Source organism: Denticeps clupeoides, chromosome 15 (genome assembly GCF_900700375.1).
Source record: "Denticeps clupeoides chromosome 15, fDenClu1.1, whole genome shotgun sequence".
NCBI lineage: Eukaryota > Metazoa > Chordata > Actinopteri > Clupeiformes > Denticipitidae > Denticeps > Denticeps clupeoides.
The window spans coordinates 6,754,624-6,776,087 of record NC_041721.1 but is presented as its reverse complement, the minus strand read 5'-3'; the positions used below and the strand labels follow the sequence as shown (position 1 = coordinate 6,776,087).

Genomic DNA, 21,464 nt, shown 5'->3' with positions numbered 1-21,464 from the left:
GATGCTGCGTCGCTGAACGCACGCCAGCCTTAGCGGGATGCGGTGGCAACTGGTCGTGTGCTGCGGCCCGTGGCTCCTGCTGCTGAGCCACGGAGTTCTCTCCAGGCCCACGCGAGACTCGAGAGCCGTCACGTTCGTACGGAACGACCGGTCCGGTCCGGTCCGGTCCCGGAGCAGGAGATCCTGGACCAGCGCCGAAAGTTTCATTTCCTGCAACCTACCTTTATCTCAGTCAGAGCACGGAGTTCTGGACGAAAACACACATGAGGTAAAGACTACATATTTGCATTATTAAAAAAAAAGTGTAATTGTCGTGTTGAAGAATAATAATACATTAATACATTTAGCTATTGAGGCATTCTTGAACACTACTTTTCAGCAAATAACCATAAACTTGCTTCATTATTGAAGACTAAATAAGAGAAGGAGAACAAACCAATGAAATAAAAATGTGCTCATTCAGACGGGGTTCCACGGCGATGATGGGTCCAGCTTCACATTAACATGGGTTGGGGACGGAACAGGGGTAAGTTCAGTGTCTCGTTCGAACTCACCCTGATGTGTAACTGCTGCTGGTCATGACACGGCCCCCAAATCCGGCTTTTGACCCCCAAAGGTCATCTTGCTGTTGTCCACAATCAGTGCCCCGATTGACTCCTTCTTCGAAGGAGGGTCGTCGCGCCTCTATAGGAGGTATGTGCGCTACACCAGACACTTTACAGCATATTGGTGTGTGATTTTGCATGTTTTAACAAATTTGCATGCATTGTTATTGCAGTATAGATTACGGGAAGTCTTTCCGTGACATCTCCAGTCTCATCAACAATACCTTCATACGAAAGGATTTTGCAGTTAGTGCAGGACCAGGAAACTCTCAGCAGGTCATTATAAAACACTGCATTATGAAAGTTGGCTATTTAACTGTTTAGCTAATTATTCATTATTTTTGTGATATCATTTTTTTTTAAATTCCAGTATACTGGCCAAGTCAAAAAGCTTGAAAATTGAGGTCATGTGTTCACCGCAGAAATGTTTGACAGGTTATATTAAGCCTGTGAAATTCATTTTCTTACATTAAATAAGAGATATTAAAAGTTTCTTCATCATATGTTGAACCAAACTGGCTAACTTTCTATCAGAAGCCTGAAAATGAACCATCATCACTTTGCAAATACAGCAACTGCTCTGTTTTTTTTCATATATCAGCAGTAGTGTCAGCATGATTTTCTTACACAAGTTGTGTAATGTTTAACTGATGCTTTTAGATTCAAGCATTAGATTTCATTTGGCATGGTTTGACGTTTTGCTAATGGCTGGTCATATGACTTTGATGCCACAGGTGATTCTCACAGCTGACCTGCCCATCACAGAGACCCCTGGGGGCATCATCTTCACCTCTGATGACGCGGGACTGTCCTTTAAGTCCATTACTCTGCCTTTTCACCCTGCACAGCCAATCACCTTCCACTTCCAGATTCCGAGCTACCTTGTGACCATCAGTATAGATGTAAGTGACAAAACACTCATTCCTCTCCTTGAAATATTATACTCTGTGCTATATGTTGAATAGGTTTGATATTCAATGCAATAAGTACTAGAAGGAGTATTCTCTTACAGTATATGAAGGTACAGTAGGTACAGTATATGAAATTATAACTTTCTGGTGTATACATCTACATCTGCGAGTGTGAGCCTTCCCTTTTCCCATTTCCACTTCCCTTTTCCCAAAGCGGATTCCTTCATGTTTGTTTGTCCCCAAGTAAAATAAAAGTGTTTTGTATCCCGCCTGTGCCTGGGTGCCCCCCTTCCTTGTGTAGTGACCTCATCTTGATTATGTGATGGTAATGACCACATTTTAAATAACCTCCAAGAGACTGCTCATAATCTGCCGTGGTGATGTTTGCCTTTCTTAGGGCGGCTTGTGGATCTCCCTGGACTTTGGAAACAGGTGGATGAAGATCCATGAAGGAGTTAATTCTTTCATGTGGTGAGATTAAATGAGAATGACAGGACATGGCAATACCTCATAAATGGTCCATGGTGCATGGTATATAGTACAGAGTAACATTAAACTGTTTTTTTTTTTGGAATTATGATAATTAAAAAGTAAGTGTAGTTAATAAGGCCAGAGTTATACCTACTGTGAATTGGCATAATGGCTGCCTCATAAATTAACTGTCTGGTTTTTGCACCATATGCAAAATGCAATATAAATGAAATGGGGCATTAAAGGAACAGATAGAAAGATAGATAGGTATCCACTTTCCTAAACGATCTGTTTTTGAAGTAATGTTCTCTTCTCCAGGGGTTCAGACATCACCCTGTATTTCAGCTACAGCCCTAAAGGAACAGGTCAGTGTTCAGTACAGTAATCTGTCAACAGGCTCAGTCAACATGAAGATGAAGTGTGTGTGTGTGTGTGTGTGGTTGTGGTTGAACAGTTGAAGCTGATCGGCGGGGAGACCTCTCCTTGAAAAGAACGAAGGACCTTGGCAAGACGTTCTCAACCATTGCTCAGAACATTTTTTCCTTTGGCTACATTGGTGGTTTTCTATTTACCTCAGTAATGGCGAAAATGGTAAAGTACAACACCCCCTGGATGGAACATTTCACATGTTCCCAATTATTTGACCTTTTTCTGAAATGTGTCCTCTTTGATAACAGGGGTCGCCTCGTGTCTTATATGTGTCCTCGGACCACGGGGACAGTTTCAACAAAGCCCTACTTCCATCAGCATCTACTGAACAGGTCTGAATGTTTAAACATGCACAGTAACTGTAGTTTCATTTGTGTTTAATCTTTATTTGTAGTCTTTGGTCTGCTTTTTTATTTCAGTTAGGTTTTCAGTCTTATATATAGTATATATTTACTTACTTGTCTTAGTTACTTTGTTATTCAGATATAATAAGGAAAGCCTTGATATATAGAAGGTGAATCAATGCACAGGTCCAATATTTTTCTGGAACAAGAGGGAACAATTAGAATTTCCCTCCTTCTGACTCTCCTCTGTTACACACACAGACTTTTATATTTTATATCATGATGCTAAATGTAGAAAATTGTGACTAGACACACTCAAATAAAAACACACAATTTTTCAGTACCTTACAAGTGTCCTTCTGTATTTTTCTTTCAGTTTTACTCTGTTCTGGACGGCGATGAATACATGATTTTTATGCATGTGGACACACCTGGAGGTAGGTGTCTGCCCACCACCATCCATGTATTTCTCTTTAGCAAAAAAAAGCTTGTTCAATTTTAAACTGCAGGTCGAGTTGCAAATTTCCTAATAACCCAGGTCAGTTTTTTCTGGTTTAATATACATTTTATTTGGTGCTAACATTTAACACATCTCACAATTTAACGCTTATAGTCATTGTGAGAAAGAGGAAAGACTTGTTTTGCCAGCTGAACGTTTTGCTGACGAGAGGTGCAAGGACTGTTTCTGCAGACTTTGTGGGCAGCTCTTTCTTATGGGTCAGTGCATAAAGGACACATGTCTCTGTTGTGAGTGTCAGAAGTTCTCTTGGCCGTTGCGATCAGGTGGGCAGATAAGGCAGGGGGAGGTATTATCTTTCCCAGCATAATGGCTTCTTCCAACGTTACAGGTGCACAGAACAGCTGACCTTTCGAATGATTCATTTGGGTGGCTGATAAAAAAACGTTCAGAATACTTGTTACTACAACGTTAATACTCGTTACGTTAATAATTGAGTAAGAGTGTAGGATCTTATTTATCGTACTGTTAAAATTGACTTCTGAACTAGTGTGAATTGCAAATAGCTCACTGGAAGTCATTTTAAGGTAAATGCTGAAGACCTTTGTTTGCCAACATGTGGGTCACAGAGATGTTGTTGATAGGCCAAAAGAAACAATTTACCCAAAAAATCTAAAGATTAAATATTTAATATTAAAATACATTTTAAAACGCTAATAAAATTATTATTTTGTATTCTTTACTTATCAAACCTTTGGTTTGTAGTGTTGATCTCATCAGGGGTGGGGAACTGTGGTGTTCACTTGAATACATTACCGTGTTTAGGTTTAGACATGGACAAATATTTTAAGACCACTTTGGTATGATCCAAGGAGAAATAAAAGAGAGAGAGAGAGAGACAGAAAGAGAGAGAGCAAACTGCTGTTGAGCTATGAAGATGTTTTGAAGGGTAACACACACAAGGTGAGACACAACATATTCAGACACTTAATTTCCCGATAGATCAGCGGATTAATTCCATTGTCGCTATCTAGAAGATCTTGGCCACTGTCTCCACGTTATGCAGTTTATGTGCGTTATGGTGACAGACCCTTATTTTACTGATGGACAGAAAGCTGTGTCAGCTCTGACTCATGTTCCCATGCATCCAGAGGAAACGTACTTCGGGACAGTGTACACGTCTGACGACAGAGGCATCCTCTACTCCAAATCTCTAGAGCGCCACCTGTTTGGTGGGGAAGGGAAAAGTGACTTTACCAACATAACCTCTCTGCGTGGGGTTTACCTCACCAACGTTCTGGATAAAGGTAGCATGCTATCAATGAAATATTGAGGTTCTTGAACATTCTAAAAATAAAATCACTAATGACCACTGGCCTAATAAGAACGAATAGAACATGACTGATTTGCTTTTACTCAATCCAAGCAGGCAAATAACTATGACAGTTATTTAAAAGAAACATCATATGATATGCTTTTCCTTATGTTGGGTAATGGTAGTGAAAACTACAACTCCTTTTATATATACATGGTTTCAGACTAGAGTGGATAAACAAAAGAGAAAGTACTTAATGTTGTTGTAGCAGCTTGAATGAAGCTACATCGCAGTCATTATTACCTTTGACATAACCTTTCCTGTTGTCTTTCGTTTCGTAGATGGACTCATCCGCACCGTCATTTCCTTTGACAGAGGAGGGGAGTGGAGACTCTTAACGAAGCCAGACAACGTGGATTGTGGGAAAGGCATGAATAACGTAAGTGTGCTATTTCTGTAGCAGGCTTCCTTTCAGCATTCTCCTTTCCGATCAAGTTAGTCCAAGCGTGTGACAGGCCTTGTGGCCGTGTGCGTTCCCTGTTCCAGTGTAACCTGCACATCCACGGAGAGACCAGCCTCTACAACGGCATAACTCCCATGCTGCCCCTCTCTGACCCCGCAGCTATTGGCCTGGTCATCGCCCATGGTAGGATAAGTCATGGTCTGGTTCTACTTCTACTGTGGTTTTACCTACAATAGTCATACATTTGACTTTCAGCTGAGGCCACATCATTTCTGCATTCATGCTGACAAATGTATTTTGCTACTCTCGATGTTTAGCTTGCACTTTCATTCAGGTCATTGAGTAATTGAATATTCACCCAGAATAGCCGGTGAAGGAGGAGTAAGCCTTCTTTTCTCTGAGGGGCCGCCTTGTGTCAAGCAGCTGTTTCATATTACAGTGTCACTTTCTCCCAAGAGACAAGTTTGACTATGTTCTTTGAGTTGGAAGAGGATTGTGGGTAAATTCCCTTTCACGAGGGACATGTATAGGCCTGAGAAGGAAGCTGCCTACACCTGGAATAAATGTAAAAAAAAATATGAAATGCCACCCTGTGCATCTCTCACCCTCGCCCAGGCAGCACTGGCGACTCCATATCCTCCATGCGGCCCGATGTGTACATTTCGAGGGATGGTGGGTATACCTGGAAGCGCACACTGAAGGGCCCCCATCACTACAGCATCCTGGACTCTGGGGGTCTGATTGTGGCTGTGGAGTCCCGCCGAGACCAGCAGGTGAACTCTATAAAGTAAGACTTACCTGCAGGAGAACAGATCAACATCTCAGGCATAGGATTTCTGACAATCAAAGCACGTTTTAACTTATTGATATCCTAAACCATTCGGCTTGAATTAAATTAGTGAGTGTGATAACAATTCAAGCCAATTAGAAGGATCAGCAAACCAGAATGCAGCTTTTTGACCACAGGCGCTAACAATTGCTTCGTCCCTGTACTCGGTGGTGGGCGTGTCTGCTGCTCAGGGAGCACAGGAGTGCCAAGAAGTCATTATTTCTCACTCTTAACATCAGACGAGTCTTAACCCGACTGACAACAACAACAACAACATTTATTTCTTATATAGCCCAAAATCACATACAGTATGTCTCAATGGGCTTAATGGGATTGACTGGCCGGCGCTGGTGCCATGCTTGAAAAGTTGAATTTTTATATTTTATCTTTATGCTGCATGACGGATGAGTTGCATGAGCATGAGTTGCTGGGGAAGGTGAAGCTTAGAAAAGAACAGAATGACAGAAAGGGGAGCTAAGGGAAGTGAAAGGGATTTTGGACACGATCTGGATTTCTACTCCAAAAAGGATGTCATCTGTGTGGTGATGGTTTTGCGATGGCCATTATGATACAAACTTAGCAGACAAATTGTGATGAATATTGTAAAAGCATTTTTAATTTTACTTTATGTGTTAGTAAAGTGTTTTACAATGTTAACATTTCACTGCCTTTAAATTGTAAAGGCTGTAAACAAGTGCTTTTTTAATATTTCTTATTTGTCGTTATATGTTGTGGTCCAGACATCTTACAATATTGGAAAATATATTGGGATTTATATTGTAAATATCACACAGGTCAGGGGGTCAGAATGAGCAAACATTGAACAGCTTATTGTTTCAAGACAGGAAAGGATTAGGCAGTGTCACAGCCAGGGATGTAGAAGCCAAGCGCGAGTGGAGTGAAAATTTATTCTGAGGTCGTAAAACTGTAACAAACGGCAGAGACGTGACTAGAACAGTCCTTTTAAGGGATGAACAGAAAAATGCAGGGGCTGACAGACAGAAACAGTGAACTGGGGTGTGACAGACAGGCAAAGCACAATAGTGATCCTGTTATGATCAGAAAAAAATGTCATTTGTTGTCTCCTTTACTTTCTCATCATCAGTATATGGTTGGTTAATTTAACCTTAATGCATATAGTGTCCACTGGGCAACTTTAAAATCTAGCATGGGCAGCAAAAGCTTAACCGGGACATCATCTATAATTTAAATAATACAACCATGATTACGCAGTGTTGCTGACCCTACTGTTTTCTGTCTTTTCATTTTTTTCCCCTGTAATGTTTACTGTTGAACTTGCAAGATTTTCCACTGATGAGGGCCAGTGCTGGAAGTCATACAATTTCACCGACCATCCTATATTTCTTGCTGGCCTGGCATCTGAGCCTGGTGCTAAGACCATGAACATTAGTGTGTGGGGTTATCGACCAGAGGATGATGATCAACCTATGTGGGTTGCAGTAACCATCGACTTTCAGCACCTGCTAACCAGAGAGTGTGAGTCAGTTTCATGAATTAATATCCCTGTGTCTGGAGTAAATTCTAGCATTAACACTAAAATCACTGAAATCTTTAATGGCATTATTTTGCATTACCTGTAAAATCTGTTCTGAACCATTGTTTTGCACATGCAAAACATGTAAAGTGTTGGAATGCTTTAGTAGTTTAAAGTAATACTCAAGATGTCAGTCAAGAGGGACTTTTCTTTTATGTAAGATACAACTATGTACAAATACTTATATATTTGAAATGTACTGTACAATCCTGGATATATGGTCAAAAGTAATACAAGGAATGCTCCAAAACTTTATACAGAATATATAACAGCCAGGTGCCTTTGCAGGTGGAGATCTGGATTACGTGGAATGGCTGGCTCACTCCACAGGGGGCGGGGTTTCAGAGGCAAATGGGTGTGTCCTGGGCTACAAGGAGACGTTCAGGAGGCTGAGGAGCCAGTCTGTCTGCCGGAATGGGCGGGACTACGTTGTCAGCAGGAAGCACACGCCCTGTCAATGCACCATTCATGATTACATGTGGTACGTTAACAGCGTCCACTGTACAGTATGTGCTCATCCATCATCATCATGTTCTCAGTCTGACCTTTTGCCCCTGCAGTGACTATGGTTACTATCGGCATGAGAACAGCTCAGAGTGTGTGAAAGAGACAGGCTTGTCAGATAAACCCAAGGAATCCTGTGAGAATGGAGAGGAGGTGGAACCGCAGACTTCTGGGTATGATGGAAACACAGACACATCATCATGCCAAATAGGCACACACTGGTGCCATGTCTGCTATTGTTTTGTGACTATCATCCCAGGAGTTAAATTCACCAACTGTGTATTGTTATGACTGGTGGTACAGATACCAGAAAATTCCCAGCGATAAATGTGAGGGCGGATTTACTCCCAAGCTCCCAAACGCAAGAAACTGTGGGAATGTGAGTGTGGCTGTTATTTCTCTATATAATAATAAATAAACAGCATGATTTTCCAGAATGACAGAGCTTTGCGTCGTTTATGACGCATTCAATCAATTGATACATATGTAAGAATTATACATGAGCTATGATGTATTTGTTTACTGAAATGATTCCAGCATGCCTGGAATAAAAAAAATATCTTGTTGGAAATTTGTTTGCATGTCTACCAGTAATGTATTTTTATCAGCAATGTTTGCTGTTGTACGTTTGGTGAAATGCAAAAAACAACAACATTTCCAGGGACCTAAGTGTCATAGCGGTGGGTGTGTGTGTGTGTCAAGGCCTGAGCACAGGTTGCAGAATGACCGCTCCTTTTTGGTTCGCAGAATTCACTGAATAGGATTCTGGCGTATGTTGGCGTGGGGATTGCAGTACTTTTGCTCATAACTATCACAGTTATCGTCGTACGGAGGGTCTCAGCCATCCAAAGGTAGAGGATTATTACGTTTTACTGTGACAAAACTGACATGTGTTCCTTGTTTAAGACATATATATTTAAACAGCATAGACTGCAGGAAACTTTGCTTAACTCTCTCTGCAGAACACCTGACTATCATTTCTCCGCCCTGCAACTGAACGAGGATAATCAGTCCACCCGACAGGATTCTGGAAGCCTCGCCAACAGCAATCAAGGAAGTTGTGAAACAGATTCAGATGACGTGGGTGTAGAAAGTAACACAACTATCTCATTAGTCCTTTTTTTCCAATGCAGTTTCAGAAGTTGTCATAACCCAATCGGACACCCTTTCTCTTGCTCTCTCTTTTCAGGTACTAATTGAATGAGCTGTATAGAGATATAAGTGGTTTTGAAAGGACTAACACCGTGTCAAGGACAGTACACAGTACAGATGAAGTCTTGGCATAACCATGTTACATGGATTTCTGTCCAGGAGATTGTTGCACAATCTCACAAGGGAAAAGTCTTTAATGCTGTGAGGAAATATTCATTTGAGGTAGTTCAGCATAGTCTTAATACTGTCAAGCAACAAGACGACGTATTGGACCAGCTGATTTTGAAAATCCACACATTTATTACCTTTTTTGAGAAAAAAAAATCTATTTCCATATAGATGCACTTTTGTCTTAGCAAACGTTTTTGCAGTGTGATGAGTTTATCTGTTCTGACTGTGATTTTAAAAATACATTTAAATAAAAAACATTATTTATTAATAAACAAACAACATTTTCTTCATTATATATAATAATTGAATTAATCTAATCACTCCAATCTTATCATAAATTGCAGTGAATTAATTTAGCTTGACTTTTGCCTCATCAATTGCTGTGCTGTTTCCTTTGTTGGATGCATCTTAACCAGTCAGGCCCTTTGGAGTCTGCTTCCTAGCATTCAGAGATAACATAATAGAACATGTAGGATACACACGTGAACCCATTAAAAATTCATCGAATTAAGGACATGGAACTGACTTTTAATGGAGTCCTGGAAACTGACCTTCAGGTTCACAGGTTCATCAGTTAGGCCAGCTAAATCATTTGAGTAGAGTCCAAAAGTGGCCTTAAATTCTTTATACTGACCAAAAAACAATGGTAGTCAAGACCACTACTAAGTAGCTATGGGTTATGCATATGTGTCTGGGACAACTAAAAACTTTCAAAGAATCAAGAAACCTGGGAGGTGATTGCACAGGAAAATAGATTAAGTCATGGTTGTACATAAGAGATTGGTTAAGATGTATTCCTATTGGACAACCATGATTTCTAGTTTGTTTTACCCCAGTTAACTGATTGTATCAAATATTCAATAAAACACACCTTGTTCTTTCACTGTTGAATTGCGGGTGAATTTAATCATATTTAAAGGTCCCCTATTATCATTTTTTTGCTTTTATATAGATCTTAGTGGTCCCCTAATACTATATCTGAAGTCTCTTTCAGAAAGCCATGGTGCAAAGTTACAGCCACTTTTAACCAGTCCCACAATAAGATTTCCCCAGGACGAGACATTTTGGTGTGTATTTCTTTAAATGCTAATGAGGAGAAGAGAGGCCTATAGAAGTGCATGGGAAATGTGCAAACAGGAAGTTATGATTTGGCGTTTTTCTGCGATATTAAAAAAATACATTGTGACAATAACCGAGCAACTGCAATGCTTCACACGTTTTGGGAGAGGTGGGAAATTATCTGGGCAGACAAAGCATGAGGAAGGGGAGGTAACCTTTTCTATTATGGCGACATGAGTGGTCAAATTCCAGATCCAACCATTTATGGCATTTAATAGCTAGAATGGATATATATTGCAGATATCCATAATTATTCCTAGTCAAAATGAACATTTCAGATATCTACAATGAAACTTCCTATCCACAATTTCCCTTTCAGACGTCCACAACATTATTCCTTATAGGAGAAATGACATCATGTTTCCCATTAGTGTCTATTGGGCTGTCTATTTCTTACTAGGAGAAATACACATGTGAGATATTTACAATTCAGTTTTTAAATTAAAAAAACATTTCTGATATCCATAATGATATTCTGAATATCCACAATACATTTTGCCTATTAAAAATACTATGGATATCCACAATTTATATTATGACAAGTAATGAAAAATTTTAATTTAGATGTGGCCTAGTGGGTTAGACACTCACCTATGAACCAGAAGACCCAGGTTCAACTCCCATTTACTACCATTGTGTCCCTGAGCAAGACGCTTAACCCTAAATTGCTCCAGGGTGACTGTCCCTGCAACTACTGGATAAGGGCATCTGATAAATGCTGTAAATGTAAGTAGATTTGTAAGTAGCCACATCTATTTAATCTATTCAGAATGCCAAAAGAAAGGTCTACAATTTCACTGGAATAGTTATAATTGCCTTTTGAACATCACAATACCAATAATAATTAATTGAATTTAAGATATCTTGAAATACAGCAGAGATTTTGAAATTTACTCGGTAGACCAAATGTGTATTGTAGATGTCCATAATTTAATTCTGCCTAGTGAAAATTCACATTTCAGATACTCAGAACGAAACTTTTCCTAGGAGAAATGACGTCTCATTTGCCATTCATATCTATTTGGCTTTCCATTTCAGATATCCAGAATTACATTTCAGATATTCAGATGAATATTCTTCCTATCTGCAGTAACATTCTCACTCGCCATAACCTGGTGTGATCTAGGTCTAGAACAACTTGTGACTGTTCTAGGTCTGGACCATGGACATATTTAGACGTCTCATGAGCAGCAGCACCACATGTCAACTTCGCCACCTTATTGGGAATGGCTTGTTATCCAGAGCGACTTACAATCAGTAGTTACAGGGACAGTCTCCCTGGAGCAACTCAGGGTTAAGTGTCTTGCTCAGGGAACCCGGGTCTTCTGGTTCATAGGCGAGTGTGTTACCCACTAGGCTACTACCACCCTATGTGCTAAAATGTGCTAAGTTATGTGCTAAATAGCATGGGGTTGCTTTTCATAGGTAAGACCGAACAATTGTTTTTCAATATATTTGACCAGTATATTATCATTAAGATCATTGATCAAGATTAACATTAAGATCATTGTATATAATGTGTGTATTAAAGTATTGCAGTTGTCATTGAGTGTATCAATACGGTGGGTGGTAGTCGCCTAATGGATAACACACCTATGAACCAAAAGACCCAGGTTCAAACCCCACTTACTACCAGTGTGTCCCTGAGCAAGACACTTAATCCTAAATTTCTGCAGGGGGACTGTCCCTGTAACTACTGATTGTAAGTCGTTCTGGATAAGGCCGTCTGATAAATGCTGCAAATGTAAATGTAATACACTTCAGAAAAAAAATGTTTGATTTGTCCATTTTTCTGTCTTTGATTGCCATTATTAATTATTAATAATACAATATAGTATAATAATAAAAATAATTAAAATTAATACTATTAATGTAGATTTTGGTGTTTTAAACCAATTTGCATGTCGTACCTCTTTTGTTTTACGGGGTGGACCTGCCACTCGCAATATGGCGGGCTCCAATGTATGGGTTCCAATGGACGAATACGACTTCTAGTAATTCTATGTATGGGGCTCCTTATATGGTAAACACAGGAATAAAAAACTACTTAAAGAAATTATAATTAATATAATATAATTAAAACAAAGACTGGTTTAAATTAAGGACGAGTAAATCGTATACGAGCTCCGAAATATCCCCACCTAGTCTAGCAAACGCCCAGAGTAAACAAAATCCACGAGCCCTTTATTTGGCCAATCAGCTGGCCCGTTTAAAACACGTGACCAAACCCGGAAACAAACCTGCTAGTCGTAGTTCCTCTCCAGGAGTTTGTGTGGAACAGCGAGGCTGCGTGTCAACTGAAGGTAGGGCTGCTCCTTTCTTGTCTGTTTAAAAATTTTTAATGTGAAATGTTGTAATGTCATGTCTGTCTCGTGGAAAGCGCTAGAATGCCGAGAATGGCCTTATGTTATGTAGAAGGAAAAAGTCAAACTTATTTCAAAGTATTCTGACTTAATTTGTTTGACTAATTATTTTCCCTCGCACATGTATGACAATACAGCCACCAGTTTTACTTGTAGAAGTGTAAGCCTTTGCGTATTTTAATAATTTATTTTAAAAACTATTAGCTAACGTTAGCGTGGATTGTTTGAAATGTAGCTTGATAGCACCGAGTTATATAGCCCGATAGCTAACATAATTGAATTCAGACCACGTCCAAATTGTAGTTTTCTTAAACTCTTCTTATTCACATTCGTTTATACGCCTTTAGTCTAAGGATCGTATTTATGCTTGTTTCAGCTTCTCCGCGGCACTAACCATGGAAATGTATGGAATTTGAAACGCGCAATGGTCGCTTTTTTATGTCCTTGTTTGAATGAAATGTATGTACATTTTAATGAACGTTCTTATCTTCAGATATTTTTGTCCAGGGCAAAGCCCTTACAGAAAAGGAAGATGCGAGCTGGAGGTGAGTGTCTGGCCAGTTTATTAACATTAAATAAAAGACCACTGTAGTTTGCTGAAATACTAACAACCCATCCATATATATAGACTACCAGTCTAAAAGTTGGATGCTCCTACACTGTGGTGGTTGTGGAGACTAAGATGGATCCATTTTAAAGAATCCAAAACTATAAACATATTTCGCATTTGTTGTAACAGGAGAAAGTGAAGCATGTTTTTCCTTCATGGCTGCTTTGTTCCCTATTGTCATGATGAGATGCTCATTAATATGAGTGAATGATAAGAAAGTGTTCCGTATTTTTTTTTTATTTTTTTATTTTTTCATAGTCCTCCTGCTTCAGGTTTGTTCTATAAACTACAATGTTCCTACAGGAATAGTCAAACTGGTGGTCCTGGTCTCTGCCTTTTGCTTGGCCATGTTCTTTTTGGTGGAACTTTTTGACATCAATATGGACTTCAATGTAGCCAAGATTTTCGGTGAGTGTGCAGGAAGGAAAATAACAGCTCAGTTCTCAGATGATCTCAGACGTTGTCAAGTGGAGTTAAAAAGTGTAAGCCTGTCTGTGTTTTTCATTTTGAAATGTTTCTGTTTTTTTAATTTAAGTTATTATTATTTGTTATTATCAGCAAGGTCATCATCTGTCAAAGACACCAGTAAGTACCTCCTAAAGTACCTTTCAATATGTTACTGAATACTCAAAGGCATTTTATATTTAATTATTCATTAGATGGGATCTGTTTCACTCAATGAAAGTGGCCTGGCAGGTTTTGCTTGTCTCATCATTGGTTGGTACCGATGATGATGGCCAGTTTTGACATAAACAGTGTGACAATTTTGTAAACTTGCAAGCTGTCTGCATCTATCTAAATAAAGACAAAATATAAACGGATGGAACACAACATTTAAGAATGTGATTTATTGAAGGATGTGTGTTTAAGTGATCTAGAATGCAGAAGTAATGTGCGTGAGAGCTGGCAATCATTTTAATGTCGTCATTTAGAAAAAAAAAATCATTAAATTATGTTCTTTTTATGGGTGGCAGGACATTTTAGTGTTTTAGCTCAAGAACGTAAAAACCTGTGTTTACTCAGCGCTACGCTTCAAAAACTTGTTCTTAGCTGTGTGTCCTTAGCTGTGTGTCCTGTCTTCTTTCTGTGTGTTCATGGTGTACACTTCCTACGTCCTTGTGTTTCTTATCACTGTTCCTTGTTGCTGATTTAGTAAAGTAACTAAAAAAGTAAAAAAATGTTTAGTCTCAAATCTGTACCTGTTGTCTCATCAGCCACCAAAGCCCCCAAGTATAAGTGTGGTATCTCGAAGGCTTGTCCAGAGGGGCACTTCTCCTTCAAGATGACCAGTGGGGCAGCTAGTGTTGTCGGCCCGAAAATGTGCCTCGACGACACCATGTAAGTCCTGCCATATCAGGTTTGAATTCTTACGGTATTTGTATTTGTTCAGGGGGGTGATTCGGTAGACTAACATCTTGGTAATTTGACAATTATGATTTGCAGTCCCACTTTTTGTTCAAACCTCTTTCTGTTAAATCTACTTCCATCCTTGTGAGAACTGATTCTGAATCACTTTTAAAAACCTGTTCATTGTGTGAAAAGCGAATGAACAGCAGCTCTCCTTGAAAGCACACAGGATGTGCTTCCTGAAGGTTAGTCCCATAAAAGGAGTCTATTCGCCAGAAAGTCTAGTTAAATGACTGAACAGCACCTTTATAGAACTGTGTCATTATTCTCAGTGTAAATGTGATATGATGTAAGGAAACACCTCGCATAAGAATAGTCTCTTGAGCCATTCTGGCTTGTTACATAGTAATTTGTGTAAACTCAGGCGTGGTCGGCTTCACAAAGCACCTCAACCCACTTTTTTTTTTTTTTTTTTTTTTTAACAGTTTGATGAGTGGAGTGAAGAACAACGTTGGCAGAGGAATAAATATTGCCCTTGTCAATGGTAAGCCTTTATTCTTTGTGTAACAGACTGGATTTCAAAAGAAGTCTTCATTCTTAAGCTGCTGAACGTCTCTGCTCTGCTCTTTTATTTATGTTGATAGTCAATCAAAAATATAAGGGACATTAATTAAGAATGCACATTGAGAATTATTAAATGAATTGATTTGGAATGATATTGTTCCATGGGAATAATAAAGATACAAGAACATCAGCAAGGTGCATATTTGGGATTGCTACGCCCATGATTGCATGAGTTATCTTTGCTTGGTTAAAGGATGATAAAGTATTTCTATCATTAATAAGGATCATGATTATTTTACTGATTTATTGAGGCAGAGTTGGATCTCAAAAGATGAAAACAAATGATATTTCATTTACAGGGAAGAGTGGACAACTGTTTAAAACTGCGTTCTTTGATATGTGGGCTGGAGGTAAGTCTAATTGTAATTTATTTTTTTTTTTTTTTATTGAATCTTTGTACTTTTGGTAGCTTTTTGTGTTTTTAAAAACCTCAAACTTTACAGATGTCAATGAGCTGATACAGTTCCTGAAGACCATTGAAGATGGAACTGTCGTGATGATGGCCACCTTTGACGACTCAGCCACAAAGTAGGCCATTCAGTCCACCTGATATAAAAAATTTATTTGGGTGCATCAAATAATCACTGCTTGGTAATCGTTTCCCCCCCTCTTCTCCCTCTCAATCGTTTGTTCACAGACTCAATGAGGAGGCACGCAAGCTGATTTCTGCTCTTGGGAGCTCAAATGTCCAGACGTTAGGCTTCAGGGATAACTGGATATTTGTTGGTGGGAAAGGAATAAAAACAAAGAGTCCTTTTGAACAGGTAAGTCCCCATCACCCAGCTTCATCTACCCTTTTCATCATACTGAAATGGTGTATTAGCCACTGCCTGTTTATTTAAACTTGTCTCTTTCTTAAACTGGGGTATATGGGGCAGTGGTGGTCTACCAAGGGAAGTGGACTCATAACAAAGGTTACAGGTTCAAACCTAACATGCCAAGGTGCCAGTCAGGTCTTGTTGAACAATGTACCATCCCCACACACTGCTTTAATGGCTGTCACTAAGGGTGATTTGGTTAAATGTGGTAGACCCATTCCATCACAAAGACTAAACAATCACTTTCACTCTTAGCCAGATATATGCACATGGTTTTAAGAATACTGTACATAGATGAACAGAACATTAATTTGATATGTTTTTGGTCCAATTGACAGTGCTGTATATGGTTTATACCCCCCCCCCCCCCCCCATACCCCCCCCCCCCCCTTTTTTTTTTTTTTTTTTTTCTCTTTCTCATTACCAGGAGGCATGTGTGCTCAGGATATAGCTAATCTTTTGTTTTTCAAATGTTTAAATGTAGTCTTACAGAGACCCTTGACGTGGGTATATATTAATAAAATAAATGGATATAATATTAATAATTTTACATCTTTATCACCAGAAATAATTGTTAGTTGTAAATCCTTTAATGCATTCTTTCAACGTTTGAAGTTATGAACCTTTAACTGGTCCATTGCAAGTTAGAAGTAAGGAAATAAAAAGCAATTCAATACAAATTGCTCACATATACTGCACATTATATTCTTAACCAAAACATTTACAGACAACAAGGTAAAATGAATATTGAACTATTCTTTACAAACTCAAATATTTACTGTATAAACTGTAAAATCAACATTCAACATTCTTGTAGAGCAGTAAACTAATATTTAGTTGAATAACCACTTTATCTGAGAACTGCTTTTCATCTGTGCTGCAAACAGGTACAGAGCATCTGGAAAGTATCCATAGCTTATCACTTTTTTTCACATTTTGTTAGTTAATTTGTTTAGTTCATTTTTTCCTTCAGAATTCTACACACAAACTTCATAAGGACAATGTGAAAAATTATTGAGATGTACATAAGTATTCACCTCCTTCGCCATGAACCTCCTGTTTATTTTACATGATTTGGAAAGGCGCACACACATGTTTATATAAGGTCCCACAGTTGACTGTTCATGTCAGAGCACAAACCAAGCATGAAGTCAAAGGAATTATCTCTAGACCTCAGAGACAGGATTGTCTCAAGGCACTAATTTTGGGAAGGTCACAGACAAATTTTCTGCTGCTTTGAAGGTAGCCTCCTTCAAAGCAGCCTCCATCTGTATGTGGAAGAAGATCAAAACCATCAGAACTCTTCCTAGAGCTGGCTGAGTGATTGGGGCCTTCTCCCTGAATCACTTTAGGGAGGGGACCAATAACCTGATGGTCAATCTGTCAGAGCTCCAGAGGTGCTTTTTATTTTTTATTTTTTTTTAATATATATAATTTGTCAACCACAAACTTTTATTCACGTTGTCATTATGGGGCAATGTGTGTAGAATAGCATTTAATTATTTTGGAATTAAGCTGTAATATAACAAACCATGGAACGATATGATGTGCTGTGAATACTTTCTGGTTTAACTGTATTCCATTGCAGGATGATTTGACAACATTCCACAGTTCCTCTGCATATTGTGGTTTTGCATAAAAAAACATCGGATTAAGGCCCAGAGATTGCACTGGCCACTCCTTAATTTACTTTGGAGGCTTTGTCTTGTTGAAACATCCATTTCAAGGGCGTTTCCTCTTCGGGATGAGGCAACATAACCTCTTCAAGTATTTCAATATATGCAAACTGATCCATGATGTGATAAATTGGGCCGACACCATAGGAACACCAAGAAACATGCCCATACCATGATGCTTGCACCACCATCAGTCCACAAAAATGTTTCCACCAAATATTTCTCAATTTCTCTTTAGGCCAGTCAGTTGATGTATTATTTTGGAGAATTGTCCTCTTCGACAAGTCTATCATTTTCTGTACTACTTTAAAACATTGATTATAGAGGGGAGAATGCATAATCAAAGGTTTTTAGTCCGCGTTCAGTCCATGCTCACCTGACTCCATGTACTTCAGGAAAACGCACGGCTTAGACGTCCATGTGAGCGAAACTTTAATCTCGATGACTTATTTAAAAATATAATGACGTATTTAAATATAATATAATGCAGAAACATTTATCGTATGCATCGATAATCAATGCATTCATAATCGTTATTGAATCAAATCATGAGACCAGTGAAGGTTCACGCCTCTAGTAAATATTGGTTTTTCCATACCATGTCATCTCTTGCATGTTAAAATAACACGTCTGAGTTTGAGCAGAATATCTGGCGTGTTGCTGAACCCTGTTCTGCCTTCGTAGCACATCAAGAACAATGCTGAGACCAACAAGTACGAGGGCTGGCCTGAGGTCCTGGAGATGGAGGGCTGCATCCCTCAAAAGCAGGAATGAATGTCCACTGTTGACCGTCCTTTTGCATGACATACAGTGCGAAACACCCGAAATCCTGTTTGTGTATGATTGTGAAAAGAAACAGAATGTCACCTCGCCCGTGAGCGTGTGGAACATGCAACCATAGAACTTGTTTCCAGTTTCCAAGAAGCCCTGTTGATTCTGCGCTCCTGCGAAAACCAGCACGTGGAATGCTTCATCTGTTTATTAAGACGCTGTTTCCCCAGCTCTGCAGACTGTTTTCTAATTCCAACCTTTCCTTAATGAGGATGACCTTGACCTATCAAAGAAATACGACAATGTGGTTATCATGCCAGTTTATCAAGTGTGAAGTTGGCAGTATTTCAGTGATGCCAATTACAGGTAAACAAGCCTGAGTGGACTACTGTACACAAGTAAACGTTCACAAGCTGACTCTCACATGTTGGATGTGAAAGCAGCCAAGCAGCTGGTTGCTTTCACAATTGTCCAAAATATTTACAGATACTGAGTGTGTGTTTTATTTAAATGAGTTCAAGCTATAACTTCAAGTAACTTATTGCAAAATGAGACAATGAATTGGTAAATTAATAACAATAAAATAAATCTGAAGTAGCACCCTCCATGGGGAAACCAAGACTTTTTTTTTTTTTTTGTACTTAACCTAAAATATTTATAAATATTGTAGATTTTTTTGTATAATTTGAGAAGTGAGTGCTTTGATTGCTTTTCTTTTTACATTTAGAAACCTGCACACGCCTCCTTGCTAACGCTTGAGCTGCAGTCTCAGGCTAAAGGCCAAGCTCAGTAGATCAGCGCATCAGTTTCAGTATCTCACAATGTGACACACTGTAATACTGTGATTGTCACAGTGGTTTACATGACCATAAGGACAATAGATTAATTTGTCATGATAAAATAATGAATCTCTGATCTACCTGTTCCTAAGCAATGACATTCAGCAGCAGCTTGGTTCATGATGTCTAACAAGCTGGAAAGATGGTAGCATTATGAACACAAAGCATTGTAGTAGTTTTTTAATATATGATTTTAAACTTTTTAGATACAGTACAGGCAAAAGTTTGGACCCACCCTTTCATTCAATGTGTTTTCTTTATTTTCATGACCATTTACATTGGTAGATTCTCACTGAAGGCATCAAAACTATGAATGAACACATGTGGAGTTATGTACTTAACAAAAAGTGGAGACCTGGCCTCCACAGTCACCGGACCTGAACCCAATCGAGATGGTCTGGGGTGAGCTGGACCCCAACAAGTGCTAAACACCTCTGGGAACTCCTTCAAGACTGTTGGAAAACCATTTCAGGTGACGACCTCTTGAAGCTCATCGAGAGAATGCCAAGAGTGTGCAAAGCAGAGCAAAGGGCGGCTATTTTGAAGAAACTACAATATAAAACATGTTTTCAGTTATTTCATCTTTTTGTGTTAAGTACATAACTCCACATGTGTTCATTCATAGTTTTGATGCCTTCAGTGAGAATCTACCAATGTAAATGGTCATGAAAATAAAGAAAACACATTGAATGAAAAGGTGTGTCCAAACTTTTGGCCTTTACTGTATTCAAAAAGTTTAAAATCATATAAAAAAAATAATTAAGAATCATACAAACACATTTCAACTGTTATTGTGAATGGGTGTTTTTCTGTTTATTTTGATGTGCCAATTAATGGGACATTCAAACATGCTCAACAAAAGCCTTAACATGGGTTTGATTATGTTTGATTGTGTATTATGTTTGTTTTACAAATGAACTGCTCGTGCATACACCTCTCACAGTATATATATATATATATTGTATAGCTTGTATTGTAAAATTTGTATTATTCCATCATAATTAAATTCCTTTCCTGTACTGCTGTACCTTTCATGACAATTGTTTTGCGTAAGCAAGAGTGCCTGGATGATGAAGGTGACATTGATGTGTGTGTAGTATGAACTGATGTATTCTGAATTGTTGTGTAACTTTCTCTACTGATAAAAGGACTCGTGCAGAATTAGTCTCAGAGCCAAATACACAATCCTTTCACCATGGGGTTCTTGTACAAGATTGAAAGCTTCCGTTATTATTAAAAACCTTTGCAATAATCAGAATGGACACACTTGTTTTTTTCAACAAAAAACACGACTTGTTTTTGCAGCAAAAGGCATAATTATGAATTATTAATTTCAGTCCTTTAACTGTTAATTTTCCTGATAACAGCAGAGGCGACCCTGTTCACCACGTTCAAACCTGAGGACTCCTCACGGTCTGTAGTCTCAGCTTGTGCCTTGTGCAACTGAACTGAACGAATAGGACCTTCCAATTCCTGTCCCAATAAATAAATAAAACCATTTGCTGTGTCTGCCTTCTACTTTTGTGATTTTCTGTAATGAGAGCTAGTATTTTTAGTCCATGTTAACATGTTCAAATGTAGAAAGTATTGCATTATTGGTGCATTCCCTCAGCTTCAAAATGTGAAATTCAACAAAATACACCTCAGGGAATCTTTACAGTCAAACATTCAATCAAAGTTAACTTTTTTGTTTTATATCAATAAATATAGTATTAACATTTTGCATTTGTTAAATAATGAGAGAGAATATTATGGATAAGTCAAAAAGGTTTCCTGTTTTTTTTGCCTTTGTGAAATGTCAGAACAATGGGAGAACTTTTTTTTTATTTGATCAGTCATGCATACTGTACACTGATACAGTATTTGGTATAATTGCCCCAAAAATTGTTTCACTTGTGCAAAATGTATCCTTCCACAAGCTTTCTATAATAGGAATTTTGTCCCAATCCTCCTGACAGAACTGGTGTGACTGGGTCAGGATTCTAGGCCTTCTTGCTCACACTTGCCTTTTCAGTTGAAAAGACCCATTAACGTCCTGACTGATGTCATCAGATTTTGCTTCAATATATGTACATCATTTTCTTTTCTCAT

At 38.6% G+C, this 21,464-nt stretch overlaps 2 protein-coding genes across 4 annotated transcripts; both read left to right on the top strand.

Moving 5' to 3' along the window:
- Positions 1-9,835, top strand: LOC114764784 (sortilin). Of its 2 annotated transcripts, XM_028954706.1 has the most exons (21): positions 1-268; positions 464-526; positions 617-693; positions 779-881; positions 1,340-1,507; positions 1,914-1,987; positions 2,306-2,352; positions 2,442-2,578; positions 2,665-2,748; positions 3,137-3,197; positions 4,369-4,524; positions 4,874-4,971; positions 5,079-5,178; positions 5,611-5,782; positions 7,128-7,321; positions 7,668-7,860; positions 7,940-8,056; positions 8,187-8,262; positions 8,631-8,734; positions 8,846-8,963; positions 9,073-9,835. In XM_028954706.1, the coding sequence occupies exons 1-21, from the start codon at positions 38-40 to the stop codon at positions 9,085-9,087; spliced, it is 2,388 nt and encodes a 795-aa protein (XP_028810539.1). In that variant the 5' UTR covers positions 1-37; the 3' UTR covers positions 9,088-9,835. The 2 variants fall into 2 exon arrangements, with proteins under 2 accessions (XP_028810539.1, XP_028810540.1); XM_028954707.1 differs by lacking the exon at positions 4,369-4,524.
- A 2,718-nt stretch (positions 9,836-12,553) lies between these two features.
- fam3c (FAM3 metabolism regulating signaling molecule C) lies at positions 12,554-19,662 on the top strand. Of its 2 annotated transcripts, none has more exons than XM_028954639.1 (10): positions 12,554-12,628; positions 13,196-13,233; positions 13,602-13,706; positions 13,857-13,883; positions 14,513-14,636; positions 15,131-15,189; positions 15,569-15,619; positions 15,713-15,797; positions 15,907-16,033; positions 18,448-19,662. In XM_028954639.1, exons 2-10 carry the CDS (start codon positions 13,221-13,223, stop codon positions 18,535-18,537), a joined length of 681 nt encoding a protein of 226 aa, XP_028810472.1. In that variant the 5' UTR covers positions 12,554-12,628; positions 13,196-13,220; the 3' UTR covers positions 18,538-19,662. The 2 variants fall into 2 exon arrangements, with proteins under 2 accessions (XP_028810472.1, XP_028810471.1); XM_028954638.1 differs by having other exon boundaries at positions 12,561-12,628; positions 13,182-13,233.
- Positions 19,663-21,464: the final 1,802 nt, after the last annotated feature.